Source organism: Callorhinchus milii, unplaced genomic scaffold (genome assembly GCF_018977255.1).
Source record: "Callorhinchus milii isolate IMCB2004 unplaced genomic scaffold, IMCB_Cmil_1.0 Scaffold11, whole genome shotgun sequence".
NCBI lineage: Eukaryota > Metazoa > Chordata > Chondrichthyes > Chimaeriformes > Callorhinchidae > Callorhinchus > Callorhinchus milii.
In genome coordinates, this window is record NW_024704752.1 from 19,945,141 (window position 1) to 19,965,727 (window position 20,587).

A 20,587-nucleotide genomic window follows, 5' to 3' on the forward strand; every position below is an offset into this window, starting at 1 on the left:
CTATCTTGGTTAAAAGCATTTATTGGTTACAACCAAAATATGGCAACATCAGTTTCACTGAAGCCACTGTACAAATACAAAGAAAAGTTATGTGAAAACAGACTAATGAAAGAGCAAGTGGAGGTCATTTCAGATATTATACAGTAGCAATGTAGGAGGAAATGCATGGCACATGTCTTGTATTGGCCTTTGAAATTAACTTCATTTTAATAGGTACACAATTAACGGCAGTTTCAGAATTACTAACTAGTGATGCCCATTGCAGGAAGCGTATTGGATACACACTAGTTATGCAATTGTATTAACACTGATTTTTCTTAAATTATACACCATTTCTATTCTGCCAAATACATTTGCAATTAAACAACTGTCCATGCCCAGACTCAAGGCAACTTTGTATTAGGTTACAGCATTAACATTGTTTTTTTTCCTTCAAATACAGATTTTCTGCAATTCCTACCCCTGTACTAAGAGATTTAAGGAAAGAAATTTAAGTCAGCTTCAAAGGTTATGTGAATACTTTCACTTCATTAGAGGTCATCTTAATTAAATATATAAATCTTACTTACTGGCTTGAATTACATTCAAAATCTTAATACTGAAGCAAGATTTTGGCCAAATCTACATTTCTGAACCAAACCTCAAATACTGGCCATTGGGTGAAAGATGCTTTCACAGAATATTTCATAAAATGTACCAATTTGGGGCAGTTTAAGAGAACATTTTTAGAGGCATTGTATTCCACTGTTTTTTTTAGTCGTTGCTTCTGAATGCACCACAGTTTACACATTAAGGATAATTATTTTCTAAAATGTACAACTGGTTTGGTATTTGTGATTCACTGTAAAACAAATGAATATATAGAACAAATCAACACCTTAATCTGAATCAGCATTCTCAACTTCCAACTATTTACTTATGGCACATTAATTGTAATTGAAGGCCATTGCAAAATATAAAAATGTTCAAGCAATTTCTGTAAACGTTTGGCCAAGCTGATTACATAGTAACCCTTTCATGATCATCCATTTTGCTCTTTACATCACCACCATTTGCAGCAATGCACCTGGAAAGAGTTAAATGCATGTGTATAAAATGTTTATACCAGGTCTATAGAAATGAACAATTTAAGACAAAGGGTCACTTGAAGGATCTTAAACCAATAAATTAAATCAAAGCTAAAAGTTCTTGTTAAAAACTCCAGATGAAAATCTGTCTGACCTCAAGGAGCTGCACAAATAGTTCCTTAAAATCCAGGGCTTGAACCAGTCACATTTTTTTTAAAAAAAGCTATCATTCCTGCAATACAACAGGGCAGGGAGAAAAAGCTTACAATTCAGCCTAAGCATGTAGTGTTTCTATTGGTATTCAGGGCTTTAAACAATGCTAATGTCAAAGTTGTGCTCTTTAAAATGTACACAATTTGCTAATGTTGGCACATCGATACTGTAATTGAGGATTGGGGATCATTAGATTTATGACTTGTCAAAACTTTACTGAGGAGCATTCATGATATTTTGTACTAAATCAGCAGGTTTGTACAATAACCAGAACTTCAGTAACAGGCAGCTTGAGCTGTAGCAACTGGTCTCGGGGGGGGGGGGGGGTAGAGGAACCAAATCCCAATTTGGATTTTAATTGCCAATAGTGAAGTAAGTGCAGTTGCTATTGAATGTATTGCTGTGGAGCACAATTTTAATTTATAAATCCATGACTCAATTTCATAATTCACATTTCCAACTTGTGATTTCTACCTACGTCATCAATTACAATATTATAGAAAGGCCATTTTATACATTCATTTAAACAGCTGCTTTACTACAAGTGACAATTTCAGTGTTAAAGTACACACTGGTGACACAATAGTCTCTAGCTTTGTGGTTTGTAAAATTGAGGAAAAGCAAGGCTGCCTGGTGCTGCTGTAGGTGAATGCTGTGCTTATATTGAACCATACGGACCAGGAAAATTCCAGGTTCAATTCCTGGTCTGTTATGATTTCAATCAGAGAAGCAGTGGAGTAGTGGTGTTAGCCCCAACATCCAGGTGGGGAAGAGAGTGGGAGAGGGAGGAAGCCAATGCTCATCACCCTATGAGAAATCCACACTGGAAAGTGCACGTGTGAACATCAGGTAAAGCCATCCCTCCCTCAGTCAAAATAACCTGTCGCATTCACTGTCCATCCGGAAAATCAGTCACCAAGAATGGCCTCTTGCCAAAGAACCTGGAGACTACTGGCAGTCACAACCTTCACAACAGGAGAGGAGAAACTGGAGTGGGTGTGAGAAAGGAAGTTGGGTAATGCCTATTAATGCAAACCATTGCAAATGTGCCATGTGTTAGCCTGATATTAAAGGGCTGATAAACATGCAGTTTTAGTCAATGTGCAACAGCATTCAGTTTTGTGACTGACTTATCACACTTTCTATACATTTATGTAAATGGTTAAAACAGTGCACACTGCAAATGCATCCGTAAAAGTAAAGGAAGCATACACAGATGGAATGTTTGTTTGATAAAAACTGCTGCAAAAACCTTAAACATTATCAAGAGCACACGCACACACACACACACACACACAGACCAAGGCTAAATTTCACAGTAAGTTAATTCACAAGAGGAAAAAAAAGGCAATCAAATTATCCACCACTAAATTCAAAGTATGACTTTTCTGATAAATACAAGCTAGAAACTTAAGTTTTTTTTAAAAAAATGCATAATGTTTTTACAGACAAAATGTTACATGATTAACTGCTAGGTGTACATTCTGTATATACAAAACAATACAGATTAGCAGACTTTAGCATAAGCAAAAAAAACCTGAACAATTCTGAGGCATTAATCTAAACCAAACAGCAAACAAAAAAATGATTAGTTTCAAGCATTTTTTTCTAGTCACCATGGTTACATGTGCTAGTCCCTTTCAAAAGTCAGCAGTTGTCAGGTTTTTTTTTTTGCCTCTTCATTAATTTGCCTACTTTCAGAAGCCTTGTGTTATACAATTGTATTCAATGGATAGAAAAAAATGTCACCTGCAACTACTAGGTAAAAAGAATGATTTCATCGCTGCTGGTTACAGCAGAAATTCCCAGTCTCAGTGATCGGTGAGCAGATGACATAGCTTTAATTCCAGATTTTCAGGAAACTGTCCCATGATCCTGTTGCTACGGCCATTCCATCGTCAGTGATGCCTAAACAGCTGACACGATTGTCGTGTCCCGGAAGCACTCCTGGGGGTGGGAGGAAAGTTCAGATAAATGCAATGACACCAAGTTTGTCAACTTAAATTTGAGAGTATAAAGCAACAAATCTCTTCTGTGTTTTTACTATTTAATACTTGTGTTATGGTATAGAACTTTACCACAAAGTACAAGTGACTGAAGCACTTCGGGCAATTTGCTGTGACTTCAGAACTACAAGAAAAACTAGTTTTTTTAAAAAAATACTTATTGTGCTCATACACATGGGTATCCCAAAAATATGCAATTCCTAGATGATCATGTGACACAGACCAATCAACTGGCAGGTTTTATTTTGGACCAAACCCATATAGATTAAAAGGATCAACATATAAAAATACGAGACCAAAAGATTTACATTCTCAATCCACACTGTCTCATGTTAAACTGCATTACAAATTGATTTACAACAAACGAACATTGCATTCCTGTTGCATAACTAACTCCACGTTTGCAAAGAAAGAAAGTCGAACTGACCTGCACGATCTCCCTTCAAAGAGTCCCAGGCATTGCAGTTAAAGTCATCATAGCCGGCCAACAGGAGGCGACCACTTTTAGAAAATGCAACGGATGTGATGCCACAAATAATGTTATCATGAGAATACATCATCAGCTCCTGATCTGCTCGGAGATCAAACAACCGACAAGTGGCATCATCCGACCCAGTAGCAAATGCATTTCCATTAGGGAAGAACTGTGAACGGAAACAGATTACTGGACCATCAGCAAAGCACTACACAACACTAGGTAAACTGTACCTCATAGAAGATCAAATACTATCAATGCACTAACATTTAAATAGCTATTTCTATTAATACAGATTAATCGGTCACGAATATGTTTAGCCTGTTGTGTAATACAAACTATTTTTACAACTGTACAATTATTCACTACTATTCATTGGGCTTTACCTGAAATACGTAATGATCTGATCTTTTACCATTCAAAGAAAGTCTTAAATTATACTTGGGTTCAGCGCCATTTAAGGTACACAGAAAAGGTTTCTTTGTTCCTTGGAAAAGAACATTTTGCTCGTTTTAGATTTGTTTATATAATGTAATTCATGTACAACAATCATCTTTCTGAAACCAAACATTTTGGTGTTTAGTTCCATTGAGTTGGGGGCGGGTAAGGGGGGAGAGATACTTACACAGACTGCGTTAATATCAGACACGTGGCCAATGAAGGACTGCCGGCACATGCCGTCTCTAATGTCCCACAGTTTGGCAGAAGCATCACAAGCACCAGAAACAAATGTCCTTGTGTCAGGGCTGAGAGTCAGGCTCATGACATCCCCAGAATGGCCAGTGAACGAAGTCGTTTGATGACCTGTTTCAATATCCCAGAGAGCACTGCAAGTATGGAAGTAAAAGTCAATGTTTCCATTAAAGACATTTGCAGAGCTCCCTCCCGCAATTCTAGTCATCAGCAACTATCAGCATTCTTTCCTCACAGATATACACTGGTTTATGGGGCTGAAGCAAGGAGACGACAATCAGAAGGAGCATTATATAGGCTGCTCTCATGAACCAAGAGATTAATACAGAAGCAGCTTTGGCTGATATGTAAATCTGAAACTACTCGCTCTGGCTCCATTAACAAGGAGAAAAGCCTCAGGTGTTATGAAGCAATTTTGCCACCCCATTCTTTATCAATATTTAAGGTACACCAAAAGACTCACTAAAATGATTTTTTTGCATTACATATTGATGTATAAAAATGGCAATAATTTAGAACAATTACAATCTATCAAGCGTAAAAAAGAGCAATTTTTAAAATTCCCGCTGTGGGAATAGATTCTGCATACAACACAAAGCTAGTGAGCTACCAGACATGTCTTAATTCACAAGTTCATTCTGTCCAAAACATTTCCTCGATGATTCATAACTCACCAACTCGTATCTCCTGAACTGGTTACAATCTGGTTGTCGTCCAGAAAACGGCAGCATGACAAGTATCCTGTAAGGAAAGCAGACAAAACTGAACATCCTTCCACAACAGGGCAACGCTTCCAGTTTCTCTTCTGCATTTTGGGAAAGTGAAACAAACAACATACTATTGGGTACACAGAATGAAATGTCTCCAACCTGTTCAATGTTCTTCCCAGGCAGACTAACTGTTGTGGCAGAGGCTTTAGAGTTACACACTTCCGAACTACTGAATCGAGACTGTGAACATCACTCTCTTAAAAAAAACCTCACAGACATTTGCGACATCCACTGCAAGCCTTTGAAACAAATGCAACTTTCCAAAGGACGCAAGAAAAAGATTGTAATTATCACACGGCCTTTAAGGTCGATAGTCCCTGCTCTCCTAACTCATATTAACTGATCAAATTACAGATTTCTGTCCCAGTTTGTGATCTCACCTGTGTGTCCAGGCAATTCCCTGCTCACTCGAACGTTTCCCTCTCTAGTTTTCAAGCTATATATTGAGCAGATGTTGTCCAAACCACCACAGGCTACGTAGTTCCCAGACGGAGCATATGAACAGGTCATAACCCAGGACGATCGCAATGGGATAGCGTGCATCTTTAGAAAGACCAGAAAGTTCCATGTAGTTACAAATCTGACAGAGGCCTGTAATGACTTCAATCTGGTTTGACCATTTTAACTTTAAAACTACAAGTTTCATCTTACTTTATTTGTTGTGTAACTATCCCAGATGATTAACTTTCCATCTTGAGAAGCGCTGACTAAAAGTCTACAAAATAAAACACAAAAAGCAGAAATGTAAGTACTAAAGCGAGTGAACCAATTAAAATCAATTCCTTCTATTGCTAATCTAAATTTAATATATTGGAGGACAAAAGGAGAGAGAGAGAGACAGGGAATGAGATTACAGTAAGTGACTCCAGTGGGAAACCTAAAAGTAGCACAGACTCAAAGGGCCAAATCTCTTCCTATGCCTATAAATCTTCCTTTTCTATCATTTGAACCTTTGCTGGGCACTATATGTGTCTTCATTATAGGTGGAAGTGCTTACAGATAGACATAGGAAAAATGCATCACTAAGGTGTCACGGCTTTGGAGAGCTCAGCCAGTCACGGCAAGAATTATAAAAAGGCGAGTAGATGGTGATGCCAGCAGTGGTGCTGTTGACTGGAAAAGCCATCTCTTGAGCATCCACTTTATTCAGAAGCAGCAGCACTTCACATCACAGGGCTACCGTGGAAAGAGAACATTTCTTTATCATTCCTTCTCCCCCAATTTAATGTCAGCATATTTACCTGTATGCGCTGATTAAAAGGAAGAGGAAATGCATGAAAATCCTTGTTCCTACAAAAATGTTTCCAGAGCTGAAAATCTGACAGATTGACAATCCTAAATTCTGATTTTTTTAAATCTTGCGTACCTGCCAACTGCAATATGTTGCAAGTCCCAGAAGAGATTAGTAGCAGCACAAATCATAAAAATGATCAGGACAAATAGCAACCTGAGGGTCAGATATCTCTGTAAACTAACAGTTTGTTCTTAATGTCTCGACAATGAATGACGTCTGAGTAATATTTCCCTTGAAAGTCTTTAACAAACTGCTCATTGATTCAAGCACTAATCCTTCTCCATTAGTCAACAGCTTACGTTGAAAGTATAAAATGACCACAAAACTGAATTTTATAGCAGTCTAAGGGTTAAAGTTGATGTTACACTTAGTTGTGACATAACCCTAAATAGGCAGTACAATTTCAAACCCCTTTCCAAACGGAGTACAGCTTTTTGAAACTTCCTCGCATTCTTGAACTGTGAGCTATTAGTACATCAGACCTGGCATAGACAAGTCTTAAAGACACTTTCAATACAAAGATAAATGTGATTTTAAGAAGTTTTTTTTTAATAAGGGCTATTGGAGCAGGCAGGAGCTTGAATACAACAACAAGAAAATTACATTTGTATAGCGCCTTTCACATCGGGAGGACATCAGAGGGCGCTGGACAGTTACGGATAATCTAGGGGTTACAAAGGAACAGAACATCTCGCGATATCTCTGCCGGCTGAGTAGCAACAACAGCTTAGTCAGGAGACCACAATCATTCAGGCTAACCTTAAATCAACTTTGACCTGAAATTACAAAAGGGCCACTAGATTGTGCAATCAATGCATTTTCAGAAGTACAGGCTCGAGCACTGACCTGGAGTCTGTTCCCCAGTGCATGGCATAGATTTTAGCCAAATGTCCCCTCAGTGTACGCCTAGTACGTAGTTGGATTCGTCCCAATGAATCCAGACCAGCTGTCATCTGGGAGGATAGAAGATTAAGAGGAAAAAGTTGCATTAAGTTATGCACATTATCATCCTCAATAGAAGCAAAACTGTCAAAAAACATATTTGTTCATTAAATCTTCCATTGTTACCTGACCAAGGGTAGAGTCAGCACATGCTTTCCTCGCGTCCTGTAACGATAAAATAATATTCTACTTTAATTAATTTGCCTTCAATACAGGAACAGTAAGAATTACTAAATTAAAACAAATTACTTTCTACAATGACTAATTGAACCCTCACCATAAGTAAGCATTTAGTCCCAGATTTCCTTGTCTTTGCCCATTACCTTAAGGTCTTTATATTATCATTTTATGTACAATTCTTCCTAATCTCATTTCTTCCTGGTTTGTCATCCTTCGTTTCCTGCGCTTTCCATTTACATTGTGTCCTTTTTCAAGCAGAAATAGATCCATCCAAAAGCCCACAATAAATGTAATAAACCAGAATTGTTCATTTGTCAGTTCCTTTCTGATCTCTATGCAGATCATATTAGGAATTGCATTTTCAATTATCGACAATGCGAGTTTCCATTTCTTTGCAGTTTGACCTACAGCAGATTGACAACCTTACCCTGATCTGGTTACGCAGTTGCTCCGGCCTCTTGCCGCAGCTGTTCCAGTTCACTCATTGTCTTGGTTGCGTAAGATGCCACACTATCCACAACAGCCAAAAGTCTATAAAAAGCCAAACAGTTCAGGTCACTTTATTTTAACACAAGGTCACATACTTAGTGTTGTGATCAACAGTGACATTTTATTTGAGGGTTTTCCGTTAAGAAATAGTTGAGCCAAATGACTTTCTTATGAAATGCAACTTAAATCCTACCCTCCCCATTCAACACACAATCTTATACTGAGGGGGTTTACACCAACTACACTGAAACCGAAACTCCAGAGAAATCCGCTCTTCTGCAGCATTTAGAACCATTGGGGGGTGGGAGAGAGTTGGGTTCTATTGTACACACACAAGCTAACAATTTCATTTCTGTGTTCTTCACTGGTTTAGAAAGGAATATTCAATGAGTCAAGATTTTGATCCAGTTGCTGCCATCCCACATATTAATCTGTTACTGCCACATGGATTAGTGCCAGATTTTGCAATCTACATTCACTCCCTCTTCTCCTCCTCCACAATTGCCACGATTGATGCACAAGTAAAGCTTCAAACCTGACAAAGTACCATTTTTCCAGCAGTAATTGTATGTTTTTTTGCACTATATTATATGATGATCAGCCACAGATTAATTACAGGCATGAATCCAGTATCAGGTCAGTCATTCCTGATGCAAAACTGAATTATTACTGGAGCTGTGATATTGGTTTTCTTTCAAAAGAGTATTTGTTTGATGCTGGAAAAATATTATTGAAGAGTATGGGAACAAAGAGAGTGGAATTAGATCAGGTGACTCACATGGGAAAAATATACCAGTGCAGACTTGACAGGGCAACTGGTTAGCATTCTGTGATTGTAAAGTTGAGTTTGTGTATGAGAGTAGTACCTAACAGGATCAGTGGTGATGTTCTGAACAACACGACAGCTGAACTATCCAGGTTCACATGACCTGGAGCTCATAAGAGCAGTATTGGCTCCACGAGACCTGCCCTTCCACTCACAATAAAACACAGCCCCACACATTCCACAATAAAGCCTGGCCTCTACAGAATTCTGAAATTAATAATTGCAAGCATGTCCTTTTTTTTAAATAAACAGAACACTGTTAACTCGTACATTAAAATAATATAAAATAGGCAGCCCTTCTTCTACAGAAAAATCTGTCTATGCTAGAACAAAACTGTCCCTGCCTGCAGTTTAATATTCTTCAACCACATGAAGAGCACTTTATACTGAAGTTAACTGCAAGACAAGTCTGGGAGTACATCTCACTTGAAGACTGCAAGTCAAATTATTAGAATTAGTATTTAGAATTAGAATTACTATTACACTGAACAGAGCCACCTTGTTTCCCCCAGAATTATTAAAATGGTGACTTCTGCCACGGGCTTCCCTCTTGACAAACAGGAAGCTGGGCTGGGCACAGCCTCACTCACTTTAGCTGAGTTTCTATTGTTGCACACGCACGCTGGGAAAGGTTTTGAAATTAGGTGCCTTCAGTAAAGCTTAGAAAAACAGGAAGCTACAAACCACACCTCTTTGCAGCTGGTAGCAACTTAACATAAGCAACAGACGTTCTTAGATCCTTTCTGTTCTGCAGGACTGGAGTCAGGCTGGATGAGCAGTCAATCTCACCATGTATGGAATTCTCCTCATGTTAAAGTCAGACGTAGACTAAGACAAGATGATAGTACATCTGGACGTTGAGCTCAGTCGAGTCTGACAATCCAGAGTGGTGTTGGGGAGCAGAAGATCAGAAGTGCCTTCTTTCAGATAAAATGATAAACTGAGATTGTGTCTGCCTGTTCAAGTGGATGTTAAAGACACTATTCAAAAAGAGTCTCTCCTGGTGCCCTGGCCAACAATCTACCAGATACAACCAATGATTCAGTCCATATTTGTAGGATATTGGTGTGCACAAATTGGCTGCTGCTCAGAAAATAAATTTGCCACTTTCTACAGTAAATCCTGTGAAGCTCTATGTACACCAACAACATAAGATGTTTTATCCAGTACAATAATTATTTATCTATTATAGTGCACTATAGCATTTACATCCTTGATAGCATTTACATCTTCCTCTGAACACTCTTCAATCCATTTTCTGCTGTTTTTCAGTCTACAAGCTGCTGTTCATCATTAAAACTACCTGTAAACGTGGCACAAAACAAATCTGCTCTGATTGCTTGCACAGTTTCGGGATGAGAAACCAAAGTATTAATCTGGTGCAAAAGGGTTAGCTGTGAAGTTCATTAACACACTGCAGACACTGACAGAACCTCCAATTTATCAGAACTTGAAATGCTCAACATACCACAAGCTACTGAACAAACTAGAAAAGGGTCCATCATTCACAACATTTCACTTGTACCAACACCAACAAAATAGTTGTGGAAAAATTCAAATAAAAATGTTATATTCCTCCATGGGTTGGATATTAATATTTTTGAAAATGCATCAAAAATTAACGTCCTCAAGACTAGACAAGAAGTAACAAAACACAAAATACTGCAGATGCTGGAATCTGAAACAAAAACAGAGAGCTGGGAACACTCAGCAGGTCAGGCAGCATCTATGGAGAAAGGAAAGTGAGTCAACGTTTCAGGTCCACGACCCTTCGTCAGAACTGGGGCACATTGGGAGGGAGAGGTTTTTAAGGACAAGTTGAAAGGGGGAGGCAGGACAAGGACAACAAAAAAGACAAAGGAAAGAATGTGTTAGTTGATGGGTTAAAGAGGTGACGTAAAACAAAAGGGAGGTTGTAAACAAAAGGGGGGAGAAGAAGTGTTAATAGTGCAGACAAAAAGTGACTAGTTCTTTATCACAGATATTACAATTAGGTTATCAAATTAAAAGGTTGTAGGAAAACTCAACATGTCCGGACTGTGCAAGAATGAAACTGTCAAATACAATCTAGTCACACTTGTACAGGCAGCCACTTGTCTAAATGGACTTTAAGTAGTCATAAGAATTTAACTTAATGTGGTACACATTAATCCTAGCCTCATTCCTGAAAATACTATCAAGCCTTTTTTTGATTACAAGACAATTTCCAAACTCAATGATGTCTTTGAGAAACACAAGCTATGGCAAACAATTGAAACATTCATCCAATTTGAAGGGGTTGGGCCATTGCCGGCTTAGTTATAGGCCGGGCCAAGAGAAGTGTGGAAATATTTGTTTGTCTGAAATTGTAGGGAGATTTGCAAATTCTCCAGAAAATTGCAGAGCAGGGGACTTTTTGACAAATTTTGCAGAAAATTGCAGGGAGTTGATTGTGCTATTGGGGTACATTTTTTCACTTTGGTGATAAAACTAAACACGAGGAAATAATACATTAGCTTGTTGCAAAAAAATATTAATTGCTTCTTTAACAAAAACTGGGTGGCCCTTTTTTTTTGGGAGGGGGGGGGGGGGGACACCAGCAAGGCTAGAGGAGCTCATCACCTCCTGCCGCTCAGGGTCGGTACCGCACACAGACGCAGAGACCCAGCTAGAGAGAGAGAAACACACATTCAGAGACACACACTCTCAAGAGACACAGAGAAACATACACACTCAGAAACACAGAGAGACCCACATTCTCAGAGAGAGAAACAAGACACACATACACATTCACACAGATACTTATAAACACACATACGCACACACATATAGGAGACACACACACACTCACAAACGCATAAATACGTTATGATAGTTGATAAGACAATTTTATTTATTTTAAAATTCTGAATCCAAAGAGAAAGTTTCATATCTGATTTGCATTATATTCAAATAGACTAAAGCATTTATCCACTATGTGTTAGAACCCTGCTCTGGTCAAGCCACAGACTGTATGTACCCGTGAGTATTGCTGAAGGGAAAAAAAAAACAGGAAATGTCACTGAATTTTTTAAAATTCATCCATGGATTCAGTCATCTTAGACAACGTAAGAATAAAGAATTTCTACAGCAATTACAAGTGAGCTGATGTAAGGGGGCAAACAACGAATCCAACTATATTTAGCTTGTACCCTTAGGGGGAGACAGAATTAGTACAGTACCAGACAACGAGCATTATAATGTGGATATAAAACATTTCAAGTTCTACCACTCAGAAGGTCGTTAAAGAGAGACCGTTATGCATGATGGGGGGTGGCATTTCAACACAATCACAAAGTTGACAAGGTATTGTATTGGACATATTCAGGGTTTTGAGATGCCTATCCTAGGTAAAGGTCGCGACATAAATGCAAGTTGTTGCAAAATGCTCTTTGGACCCCAAAAGGATTTAATATTTGGGATTGATTCCAGTTTATCTGATCTGCTAAATTAACACATTCTGCCCATCTCCCAAAACATAAAAATTAACCAGCTAAGAATAAATCTTGTATCTAGTGGTTTATGGCAGATTACAGTTCATACCATCTGTTCTATTGGAATAAAACCCATTTATTTTTAAAAACTGATTAATTGTCTTGAGAACAATCGCAAAGCGAGGGATTGAAAGTCAATAAAACTACAATTGTTTAAACCGCACAAAAATCCGCTCCCCGATTACCCCAGTCCTCCCCAGACTGCACTGGCTGCCTGTCCCAGAGAGGATCGACTTCAATATCCTCGTCCTTGTATTCAAATCCCTCCACTCCTCTGCACCCCCCGACCTCTCTGACCTCCTCTCTCCTCAAAACAGTACCCATTGCCTTCGTTCCACCGGGTCTGACCTCCTCCTCGTCCCCCGAATCCTCCGCTGCACCCTCGGCGGCCGTGCCTTCAGCCATTATGCCCCAAGGCTCTGGAACTCCCTTCCTCACTCCCTCCCTTCCATTTTCAGGTCTCTGCTGAAGACTTTTCTTTTCGACCGCGCCTTTGGTCACCTTCCTCCCCCTCGGCCCCAGGATCCATTACTGTGAAGCGCCCTGAGACGCCGTTCGGCGTGGAGGGCGCTATATAATCAAAGTTGTTGTTGTTGTGACAGGAAGCTGGTTGGGGGGTAGAGAGAGTAAGGTGCAAGAATGAGTTAGTACATTGGCAGTTTACCATTGGGGCACAAGTTCAAATCCAGCCAAGACATATGGGTTAGGTTGAAACGCTGTCCTGTACATTGACCGGAGACCCAAGTGTAATGAGATTGGGCGGTCATAATGCATTTAAGTGTAAATGTGGCACAGCAAGAAACTGCCCCAAATAGGCGAGCCTCACTTCTATGTCAGAGGCTGATTGGTTTGGGAAACAGTCAAACAGCCACGATGCAGCTTTACTCTGCAACTGGCCATATTGTTGTGGACAAGAGCAACCAAATGGTCCACAGAATTAACCCAAACCTAAAATGCAAGAATGAGTTTCATTTTCTTTGTTAATTATTAAATCAGACAACAGCATTAGGTTTGGATTTTACAGTGAATGGTCCGGCCCAAAACAGTCTGTGCCGGAAACAGTTTGCATCCAGCTTCATGAGGGAGCGAGAACTTGATGCGATTTAACAATAGTTTTGAGAGTCATCCCACTCAGCTCCTGTTAACCCTGCAAGCCAAAGCCCCAACGTGTAGGGTGGTCCTAGCTGCGCAAGCAGTGGGAAAGCTTGCCAGACAGTGATATCAACGGCAAGCTATGCGATTTTAGCTGGTTAGACTCCAGCAGTTACCCCAACGCAGACTCTGGATCACCAAGCCTTGGCTCTTGCCAACCTGCGTCTAATACTATACTTTTCATAACATCACAACAAATGGTATGTTGTCTAACTTACGGTTGAACCAATTGCATTTGGTCTTCTGGACAACTGGTTTGAATCACAGAAAGCTACGCACAACACAATGACGGGAATGAAACTGAAAGATTTCTAAGTTATTCTGGGTCACAAGGAAATTGAATTGACAACAATAGTCATTCGGGGTTTATTAGATCACAACCATTATAAATGGAAGTACAATTTGATAGATGAACAAACTGCACAAACATTATTGGTAACGAATCAAGAATTTGAAAGTAGGAGGTCAACAGGACTCAGATGCTCATGGCCATTTTGTCAGAAAAGATTAAATCGAAGACCAAGTTTATCAAAAGTACAGTAATTACATCTCACTTTCCAGAATCTTATTTCAAAGATATCCTCAAACCCAATTAGTCCAAAACAACAACAAGAGCTTGCATTTATATAGCCCCCTCACACAGGGTAGCGTCCCAGAGAGCTTGACAGGAGCGCAGGACGACGCCGAACTGGGGGGAGGTGATGGTAGGCATAGTTGAAAAGGAAGGTCTTCAGGCGCGATCTAAAGATGGGGAAGGAAGGGGCAAGGTGAAGGGATTATTCCAGAGGTTGGAGCCCACCGCACTTTCAACCCCAACATAACATAGGAATTGGAGGAGGTCTTTCAACCAATTGAATCTGTTCTACCATTTTATTACATAATTCCAGATCTTTTTACCCCATTTCTCCCCCCTTTTATCCATTAATACCCTTACTTCCAAAGCATCTATCTCGCATTTAAAGACCAATGAATTCTGCACTGCAGCTTTCTCAAACAGTGCATCACACTCCTTTGTGTGAAGAAATGCCTTCTAATGTCATTGATAACCACTTTAGCTCTAATTTTAAGACGGTTACTGGTGTTTTGGATCCTTGACCAATGTGAAGAGTGGACCAGTACCTAACTTTATTCCCCTCAAAGCTTTCCATTTAGAGACATCAATAATCATGTGCTCAGAAGCTACACAGGAAGTTCTAGTGTTTCAAAAGCTGATCATCCCGGTTGCTCCATAATGCCTCAATCAGGATCATCCTTGGGAGTCCTGTAGCTCAGTGGGTAGAGCAGTCGCATCGCAAGCGAGAGAACCTGGGTTTGATCCCCGGTAGGGAGAAACATTGGGCAAGTTCCTTACTCCACATGCCTCTGTTCACCTGGCAGTAAGTAGGAACCCGGTTGTTAGTTGATTGAAGGATTGCTTTTCAGGGATAATAATCCGTTCAAAAAAAAATTTGGTCACTCAATCCACGACTATTTGTGGGGACACTGCTGTGCGCAATTGGCTGCCGCGTTTCGCCCACAAAATATACAGCCAATTCACTTTACAATATATTCTGTGAAGCACTTTGTGTCTCGAAAATGCTATATCAAATGCGATATTATTATTATTAACCTCAGCTCTAGGGAACAAAGCCCAAATTTACCAGCCGCTCAGTATAGTCAAATCCTTTCTCCCTGGAACCATTCTGGTCAATTACTAAACACCCTCCAGAGTCAGGATATCCTTCCTTAGGCTCCCAAAACTGATTACAGTAATCTAAAGGTGGTCTGACCACAGCTCTGTATAACTGTAGCAACATTGCCTTGCTTTTTATGTTCCAGACGCTCATTAGAAATTCTATTTTTACTAGATTTTTTGCATCTGCAAACTAAACTAGTAACCCGAGTCCCATTTAGAATGATTCCCATTCAACATTCTTTTAAGTCACTACCTCGCACCTTACTATGTTGAACTCCATCCACCACAATTCTGCCCACTCACTTAATCTGGCTGTGTCCATCCCTTCATGATTTGCTGTTCTCTTCTTCAGTCCTTCCTAGCTTCCCATAGCTTGAAATAACTTACAATTGGGTTTCATTACTTCCTATTTCCTTCTAACTAATTCATTCCACCCTTTCCTAGAAGAGAACAAAAATCCATCTTAAGACAACTAAGTGAGCAGATCTTCCCTCCGCATCAGGAAAATGTCTGGCAACAGTAATTTTAAGAACATTTATGTATAAATCTAGCATTATCATTAAATTGTGCATTACAATGAATAATTATTAGTATCGCCTAACATTGGCAAAAATGCCGGTAGCATAGACAAACTCCTTCAATTGGTATCCTCTACTCTAAAACTGAATCTAACCAGACAATCAGCAGAGAGCAGCACTGGTGGTAACCTGGGAACTGGTCTCCTGGATGCAAGAGTTGTAAAGCTCAGAAGGGGCGAAGTCAAGAGAAGATAATAATGCCCTAAGATAAGGACACATATTGTGGCAACTAACACTAACATTGGTCATGCCCAATCATGTTGCTCACACAGCAAAACAAACATGCTCCAGGCTTCTGCCCAAATAAACATGCTATATCTTTACATTTCAAATAAGCACAATACTATGGTTCAATATTTAAGGAACTAAGTATTTAGTATACTCAAAACTCTTCTGAAAGTGGTTTAATTTCTCATGTGTGAACATTAACAATTACATAACCAGATGACACAATTTTTTTTTAAAAAAGTAGGAAACTGAATATGTACACCTTACCACACTCAACATCAAATGCACACCGACAAGTAAAGCGACCACCATATCCACTATTCCACACTTACATTTCAATTAAATACAGTTGATAAAAACAATGTTGTTGATTTGATTGTTGATGCTTAGTTAATCCTGGAGTACACTAAATGCTTTGATTTCAAATCCCTTCGTGCCTTGGTACCTCCCTACCTTTCCCACCTGCTTACTTCCCAATCCACCACTCGCTGCCTCCGCTAGACTAGCTCCAGCATGTTCCCTTATGGCTTCCTTTCCACCATCAGTGGCATCGCTTTCAGCCACCACGCCCCCAAACTCTGAAACACTCTGTCTCTATCCCTTCTCATCGCGCCTTCCTTCCCCATCTTCAGGTCGTGTCCAAAGACTTTCCTCTTAGACCATGCTTATGGTCACCTCCTACCCCCAGCTCAGCATCGTGCACCACCACTGTCAAGTGCTCTGGGACATTACCCTGCGTGAGGAACCTGAGCCATACACACCCAAAAGGGCCTGAGCTCAAACCAGCATCCCCGGAGTGTTAGTTGCTGATCTCAGTCAGGGAAACAGTGAGGGCAACCCTGGTCTAGCAATGAAAGGGGAAAAAAAACAAGTTACTTGATGACTTGACCTCTACACAATTACTGCTATGAAGAATAATTGTAGATGTCTTGCTGGGTTAGGATAAGAGTCAGCTGTGATTCCATAATCACACATAAGGAATGGACAGTTAGACAAGTTCTGGGAGAGAGAGGGATCTGTCCATGGACTCATATCTCAGCCTCAGTTGGAGCAGTACACCTTCAGTAGAGGGGCAATTTAAAAAACCTGCACCTCCAATATAATGCTCAAATCATTTCTTTCATGTGCTGTTCAATCCATTCCCCTTGTGCTCATTTACATTACAGAGGCCTCGCCCTCAAAAATATAAAAGCAGGAATTTAAAATCACAAAGAAAACCCAGTCATTTTCTAAGTTTTTCACTATCTACAGCAGAAGTTTACGTTACATATGGTAATTTGCAATTAAATTGATTAAAAAACATTTAATATTTTCCACTGAGTAAGCGAAAGTTCAACACAGCAAGATCATCATCCAACACATATAAAAACTCAATCAGACAGCATTGTTTAATGGCAATCAAAGATCTGGTGGAAAAATTAGAGCAATCACTATTAAAATAAGCTAATTCTGCAAGCTCTGTTCATCATCCAGAAATGGAACTTATACTTCAGTTTCTAGAGAAGTGACTGCAGTTCACGATTCCTTCCGTTACTTTTTTGGGGGAATTCTCTTGTCTCACCCGAAATTTTGTTATTTACACTCATTAACACTTCTCCTTCAACATGTCAAAGAGCAGTCCAAAATTGACATTTACTTCACATTCCAGAAATTTGAGGTTTCGATATAAGCTATAATCACAAGTGTGCATTCTAAGGCAGTAAATTTTTTAGAGAGGTTTAGATATTATTCATAAAGAGCTTAAAGCTTAACCGATCTCAACCACTTGACATATTTCTTGCTACCTTGTAATATATTCAGCCAAGTCTAATACTGTTTACGGATGAAAAATGTTTTATTACAACACGGAGGTTAAAATAAACCCACATATTCACAGCAATTTAAAAATCACAAGTCAAATCCCTTCAGGTCAAATCATGATTAAAATCAATCAAAGCTCGATGTCGTACCACTGTGCAGTGACACTGGGGCAGATGCTAAAAGCAGGTACCACCCTTTACCAACTGCAGGAATGATAAAGCATTACACAACTGAATTGTTTCAAGGACATTTGAGGGTTCAGATGATACTGATAAAACTCAAATTTAGATCTAGCAATTAATGAGATGATTTGCCCTCATATCCCTCCCAAGTTAATACCTTGTTACACACTCACTTCTGTTTCATTGCATCCTTTCAATATAAATGAACAGATCAACCACGCAGCCATACCTACAAATAAGGTTTTGGGTGGATATAAATTATACACTTTCTTGCTGTAAGTATCCCTTCTTGACTGCTTATCAATTGGCCTTTATATAAAAATACACAAGGTGAAAGACAGACATTTTTAAAAAAATCACTTTGCTACTTAACTGATAAAAATGATGACTGCAAGGTGAGGAGGGAGGGGCGGGGAGACTGCACAAAAGATATTTCGTGATGAAAATCCTACTGCTTTCAATGCATTGCTGTGTGCAATTGGCTGCCGTGTTTCGCCCACAAAAATATACAGTCAATTCACTTTACAGTATATTCTCAAAGATGTGATAAGGCGCTATACCAAATGCAACAATTATTATTTTTAACGATGCACTGACCTAAAGCAGGTAATTTTAGTGTAGTATTTAGTTCTCTCCTTAACTGGAGCATTTCTAAGAGTTTTGAGACAATAATAATCCGCGCATCTGACACGGCGCCTTCTCACGTCATCGAGACATCTCAAAGCGCTTCACAGGAAACGCTGCAAAGTGTGTTTTGTGGACGAAACACAGCAGCCAATTGCGCCCGGAGACGTCCCGCACCGTCGTGGGCTGAGTGACCACATCATTAATATTATTAACTGTAATCGATTTCAGTCATTATTAATTCCTGCAAAAAGGCACAAATTTAATGCAAAACTGGGAGTGGGGGCGGGGGGGGGGGGAGGGCGGGGGGGCGGGGGGAGAGAGAGAGAGAGGAGCAGCTGATCGGTTTATGGTAAAGCAAAGAGAACATGTAATCCCGATGCTGAGGTGACCGGGAGACTGACTGACACCGGGAGACTGACTGACACCGGGAGACTGACTGACACCGGGAGACTGACTGACACCGGGAGACTGACCGACACCGGGAGACTGACTGACACCGGGAGACTGACTGACGCGGGTCCGTGTAACGGGGGAGACTCGCCCACAGCACACAGTCACTACACCTCACCGTGTCTCCCGTGAAGCGCTTTGAGACGGTCTCCACCACATGACCAGGCGCCGTGTCCATCATCATCATCATCATTATTAATGTCCCCCCGGGGTTGAGGATGAGCACGAGAGGCTCCTCTCCCCCCGCCCCCCCGCCGCCCCCCCCGGTACCTGAGCCCGTGTCGCCCGCCTCTCGCTCCTCACCGCCGCTCTCCTCTCCTCTCCTCTCCTCACTGGCCGGACATGGCCGCCGCCGCCGCTCTCCCTGTCCCTGTCCTCGGGCCCCGCCGCCGCTACCGCTGCTCACGCCGGGTGTCCGGCCTCGAGAGGGGGGATCCACGGCCTCGGCACCAGGGGCGCTGGGTGGTCACTCCCGGGGTCCGTCTCTCTCTCACTCCCTCTCCCTCTCACTCCCTCTCTCTCTCTCTCCGCCCGGAGCCGCCACACCCAGAGAGCCGTTGGCCGCCAGTAACAGCGCGAGGGGGGGGGGCGGGATAATCCAATAGGAGGGGGGGGGGTGTTATCAGCACCGCTCTGACACTCAGCCTCAGCCCCACAGTTACCCCCCACCCCGCCCCCCCGGGGCTCAGCTGCACTCACACTCACACTCACCCCCCAACGCCCCCCCCACAACGCTCCCGGTTTCTTTCTTTCAAATAAACTGCAGTGGATTCCCTCCCCCCCCCGCCCCCCTCCCCGCGGTGGTGCGGTCCGGGGCGGCTCGGTTCCATTAACGGGAAAAAGGGAAAAAAAACGCTGCGAAACCAGAAAAAAACCCGGTGGGTGTCAGAGGCTCTGAGGGGACTCACGGGGGGTATCGGGACACAAGACGGTACCAATAAACCGGGATATGTAAAACAAATCAACCGGGAGTTTATCGCCCAAACGCTGATCCCATGGACCGCCGCCCCCCACAAACAGCAATGGTGCAGTCCATCGCCCAGAGCCCAGAGCCCAGGAGCCGACCACTGTTGGGCGAGGAAAGGGGAGGGAGGGGGAGATCAACCACAGGCAATAACAGTCACAACACAATCTGGTGGCGGATAACCATCACAAGTTACCGGTTGACAACCGGAGCCGCACTCACCTGCTTTCCTGTCGCTGGAAACTCTTCTAACGGCGACACACAAAGGGGGGGTTCCCCCTGTCAGTGGGGTGGAGGTGATTGACGGTTGCCATGGGGACGGCGGCCTGTGACGTCAGCAAAGGATGGGGCGGTTCTAAGTTTTAACCCTTTGCAGCTCGTCCCCTGTGTCACCCCAATAATTACCCTATAGCACCCTGTGTCACCCCAATAATTACCCTATAGCACCCTGTGTCACCCCAATA

At 41.3% G+C, this 20,587-nt stretch overlaps 1 protein-coding gene across 1 annotated transcript; it reads right to left on the reverse strand.

Annotated features, from left to right (window-relative positions):
* Positions 1–3: 3 nt before the first annotated feature.
* On the reverse strand, positions 4–19,485 carry LOC103175857 (guanine nucleotide-binding protein G(I)/G(S)/G(T) subunit beta-1). Its single transcript, XM_042338954.1, is given in 11 exon segments — positions 4–3,227; positions 3,714–3,930; positions 4,387–4,588; positions 5,129–5,195; positions 5,605–5,767; positions 5,876–5,939; positions 7,365–7,471; positions 7,587–7,625; positions 8,068–8,091; positions 8,093–8,171; positions 19,463–19,485. Coding segments are annotated over 10 exon segments (1,023 nt in total). The 5' UTR covers positions 8,126–8,171; positions 19,463–19,485; the 3' UTR covers positions 4–3,120.
* Between the last annotated feature and the right edge of the window lie 1,102 nt (positions 19,486–20,587).